The sequence below is a fragment of the Myotis lucifugus genome, unplaced genomic scaffold, assembly GCF_000147115.1.
Source record: "Myotis lucifugus unplaced genomic scaffold, Myoluc2.0 scaffold_838, whole genome shotgun sequence".
Taxonomy (NCBI): Eukaryota; Metazoa; Chordata; class Mammalia; order Chiroptera; family Vespertilionidae; genus Myotis; species Myotis lucifugus.
In genome coordinates, this window is record NW_005871886.1 from 136,540 (window position 1) to 140,786 (window position 4,247).

Consider the following 4,247-nt stretch of genomic DNA (forward strand, 5'->3'; position numbering starts at 1 on the left):
CTTCCACCTCCTTCCCTATCCTGGCCTCAGAGAGACCATGTTGATACCTATATGACCCTGATCCTTTCTTGCTTAAGAATCTTCCAGTTTCCCCATTGCCTTCAGATAAAGCTCTAGCCCATCAGCTGGTCTGTCTTCCCTCACTGCTTGAACTAGTTGAAGGTCAGGACTGATTTAATCGTTTTTGTGAATTTGCAAAGGCGTGAATGAAGGAAATGAGTGGTGGTGTGTGGTGTTTTTGTTGCCTCCTCTAGACCCTTTTCTGCCACTGGTGCCCATATAGGCTATCCCGAGACCCATCCCTAGCAGGCCACCTCCATGAGAGTCCCAAGGCCATGACTGTCAGAGAGCTGGCCAAGTGGGACCAGCTTCTCCAGTACAGATGATGGCCCGTGGACCCAGGACACGGGGGCTCTCGTCCGCCCTTGCTATCTTACTTGGACAAGCCTTTCGCTTCCTCTGAGCCTCAGGGTTCATTTGCCACAGGCAGAAACAGGGCAGGACGATCTCAAAGAGTCAATCATAGCGGACTCTCTGAATCTGAGGCTTGTGACCTTTGGTTCTCACCACAGGTTTCCTGTCGGAGCTTTCTCTGCCCTCCCTCATCTGCATCTTTCCACTCTCTCGCAGAGGGACCCGGACCGAGTAGACAGACTGTGCCAGGGCATGAGGAAGAGATGTTGCTGAGGCTGCTGTTGCTGCTACTGCCCGTGCTGTGGGGAGGTGAGTGGGCCGAGGGGAAAGGGCAGCCCACTCGGGGGAGGCCCTGGAGCTCCAGGCTGAGTTTTTCTCTCTCCCTAGGAGCCCTGGCTAAGGATTCAGGCTACAGACTGAAACTAAAGGGGTCTGTGACAGTGCAGGAGAGTCTGTGTGTCTCTGTGCCATGCAAGTTTTCCTACTCCAGGATGTTCCCTAAATACCTGCACCAGCATTGGTTCAAGAAAGTAGGAAATGAAAAGCTTGGTATTCTGGTGGCCACAAACAATCCAGAAGAGAAGCTACAAGAGAGGATCCAGGGCCGGTTCTTGATTCCCATGGACCCCGAGTCCGATGACTGCTCCCTGACCATCAGAGATGTCAACACGAGGGACAGTGGGACGTACTTCTTTCATGTAAAATATGGACTCTATGAACATACATATGAAGACCAAATGCTCTCTCTGAAAGTGACAGGTATGGTAGGGGCCCAAAGGAAGACCCCCAGGTGTCAGGTACCAGAAATGGAAAAATGAAGGCCCCTGGGGTTGGGGTGGGGACAGCCATGACAAAACCCTGGGGCAGGCTGACATGCCGAGGGGTCTCACCACCTCTCTCTTCACTCCAGCCCTGACTGACAAACCTGACATCCAGATCCCAGGGCCCCTGGAGTCCGGCCGCCCCAAGAAACTGAACTGCTATGTGCCCTGGGCCTGTGAGGAGGGCACGCCCCCCATCTTCTCCTGGACATCAGCTGCTTACACCTCCCTGGACCCCAGGTCTCATCATCTCTCCTCCGTGCTCACTCTCACCCCACGGCCCCAGGACCACGGCACCAACCTCACCTGTCAGGTGTATTTTCCTGCCACTGGTGTGAGTGTGGAGAGAACCATCCGGCTCAATGTGGCCTGTGAGTTCTGGGGCAGGATCCCGGGTCCCTAAGGGGTTGTGGCCAGGACAGAGCTGGGCCAGGGCTTAAAATCAGGGTCCTGATAGTCCACCAGGAAGGGAACCCCCTCTCCTGGTTCCATGGCTGCTGGGGAAAGGCCCAGTGCCCACCCATGGATGTCCTTCTGTCCCAGATGCTCCACAGAACATGGCCATCTGCGTCTTTCAAGGGAACAGCACAGGTAGGAAGGGGCCTCTGCCCTCAGGGCTGGGATGGGTGATTTCAGAGCTACAATGGGCCGGGGACAACGTGGGATATATAGGGGAGGCCAGCTACTGAGGACAGACGGAAGGCTCCTCCCCACACCTCAACTCTCTAAATCTCTTGCTCACCCACAGCTTTCTGTGGCCAAATAAAAAGGAAGCTTGCATCCCTCTTGCTTCACCCTCCTCTCTGAAGTTTTGCCTCCTCCTGCTGCCTCTTTGGCCCATGCCTGCGTTTGTTTTTCATATTCCATGTCCTCTGTCCTCCATCTGTGAGGCAGCCTGGGCGACTTTAGGCCCCTTTGGAAGGGCTGAGGGCAGGGGGTGTTGGTCCTCTCCTCAGAGCTAGTGTGCACATAGCAAGGAGGAGAGACCCCAGCTCTGTCCTCTCTCTCTCTCCCCCCCCCTCTCTCTCTCTCTCTCTCTCAGCCCTCAAGATTCTGCAAAACACTTCCTTTTCCTTCCTGGAGGGAGAGGCCCTGCGGCTGCTCTGTGAGGCTGACAGCAACCCCCCTGCCGAGCTGAGCTGGTTCCGGGAATCCCCAGGCCTGAACGACACCCCCATCTCCAGCACCGCGATCCTGGAGCTGCCTCGCGTGGGGCCTGCACAGGAAGGAGAGTTCACCTGCCAAGCTCGGCACCCGCTGGGCTCCCACAGGGTCTCTCTCAGCCTCTCTCTGGGCTGTGAGTGGGGAGACCCCGGGGGGCAGGACAGCTGGGTTCTGGGGAGATTAGAGGCACTGCTGACCCTTCTCCTCACTCCTCACAGACCCCCCGCAGCTGCTGGGACCCTCCTGCTCCTGGGGGGACCAGGGTCTGCACTGCAGCTGCTCCTCCAGGGCCCAGCCGGCCCCCTCCCTGCGCTGGCGGCTGGGGGCGGGGCTGCTGGAGGGGAACCATGGCAACGCCTCCCACGTGGTCACCTCCAGCTCAGAGGGGCCCTGGACAAATAGCTCCCTGAGCCTCAAGGAGGGGCTCAGTGAGGGACTCAGACTCAGCTGTGAGGCCCGGAATGTGCACGGGGCCCAGAGCGCCTCTGTCCTGCTGCTGCCAGGTCAGGGCCTGCTGGGGGCAGAGGCCACGGAGGGAGGAGTGGGTCAGAGAGAGGGTGGGGCTGGGGGTGGGGGGTTGTGTGGGGACAGGGGTGATTGCTAGGACAGGGGCTCCATCTCCTGCCTGAACAGAACCTACAGCGGGTTCTGGGAGGAGGTTGGAAGAGGAGAGACTGAGTCCTGGGAGTGGGTGGTGTCACCTGAGCTGGTGCTGGGGGAACAAGCCCTGAGCCCCTCCAGCCCTCAGCACCAGGGCTCCTGGAGCTGCCCCATGTGGGGCTGGAGGCCGAGGGGAGTTCACCTGCTGGGCTCAGCACCCACTGGGCTCCCAGCACGTCTCCTTCAGCCTCTCTGTGCAGAATGAGTTTCAGGACAGGTGTGGGGGCCGGCCGCCTGGTCAGGTGTTGGGCTGTGGGTGGACTGACACCTGGACAACACGTCACCCTTCTCCCGTCATCCCCAGGCAGCCCGCACTCCAGCAGATGTGTGACCGAGGAGCAGCAGGGCTCCTGGCCCCTGGTCCTCACCCTGATCAGAGGGGCCCTCATGGGGGCTGGCTTCCTCCTCACCTACGTCCTCACCTGGCTCTACTACACCAGGTGAGCGGGCCTGTCTCTCCCGGGGAAGGTCAGGGATTGGCCCTGAGGGGCAGGTGGGGCCGAGCTGTCCGGCTCTGCCTGGAGTTAGAGCGAAAGTGGCCGAGTCTCTGAGCTGACACCTGTGTGTGCCCCGCAGGTGTGGAGGCCCCCGGAACAGGAGGCAGAGCTCCTGATGGATCCTCCCTTCCTCTCAAGATGGACTGAGGTGTGGGTACCAGGCGAGATGGACCGTCCTGGGACGTCAACGTCACCTTCTCCCTGGAAGCTCTTGACTCACCTGCCTCCAATGTGCCCCTGGGGTTTCAGTGTGTGGAAGTGACTGAGTGATCACAAGGGGACTCAATGCCATGGAGAGAAGACTTTTCCTCCTTTCACCTCCTGAGAGGAGGGGCCGCTGTGCCCGGGAAGCCCCGGATTTCCTCAGGAAGCAGATGCAGGTGCAGGGCAGCCTAGCGAAGGCCTTGATTGGGGTTCCCATGGGAAACGCAAGGCAGGGCAGGGTGAGCAGTTCAGGACCAGCTGGTGTGTGTCAGTCTGGGGGATGGGCCTGTGGGCGTGGTCTCCATGTGTCTGGTCACAGGTCCTGGGTGATTCGGGGCAGGTGGGGAGGCTGGGAATATGGGCTCAGGTTGGGTTGGTTTGCATCTGAAATTCTTTGCTGTCTCTGAGAATGGGCGGGCCCTGGGAGGCCCTGTGTCTCCTTGGCTTCCAATCTGTTTAATGGCTCAAAACATCCTAAGATACAGAA

The 4,247-nt window shown here is 59.1% G+C and overlaps 1 protein-coding gene across 1 annotated transcript; it reads left to right on the plus strand.

The window, feature by feature from the left end:
- The first annotated feature begins 677 nt into the window (after window positions 1–677).
- On the plus strand, window positions 678–4,247 carry LOC102421452 (sialic acid-binding Ig-like lectin 14). Its single transcript, XM_023747308.1, has 8 exons — window positions 678–723; window positions 802–1,173; window positions 1,325–1,606; window positions 1,779–1,826; window positions 2,278–2,536; window positions 2,778–2,902; window positions 3,364–3,499; window positions 3,636–4,247. The coding sequence occupies exons 1-8, from the start codon at window positions 678–680 to the stop codon at window positions 3,670–3,672; spliced, it is 1,305 nt and encodes a 434-aa protein (XP_023603076.1). The 3' UTR covers window positions 3,673–4,247.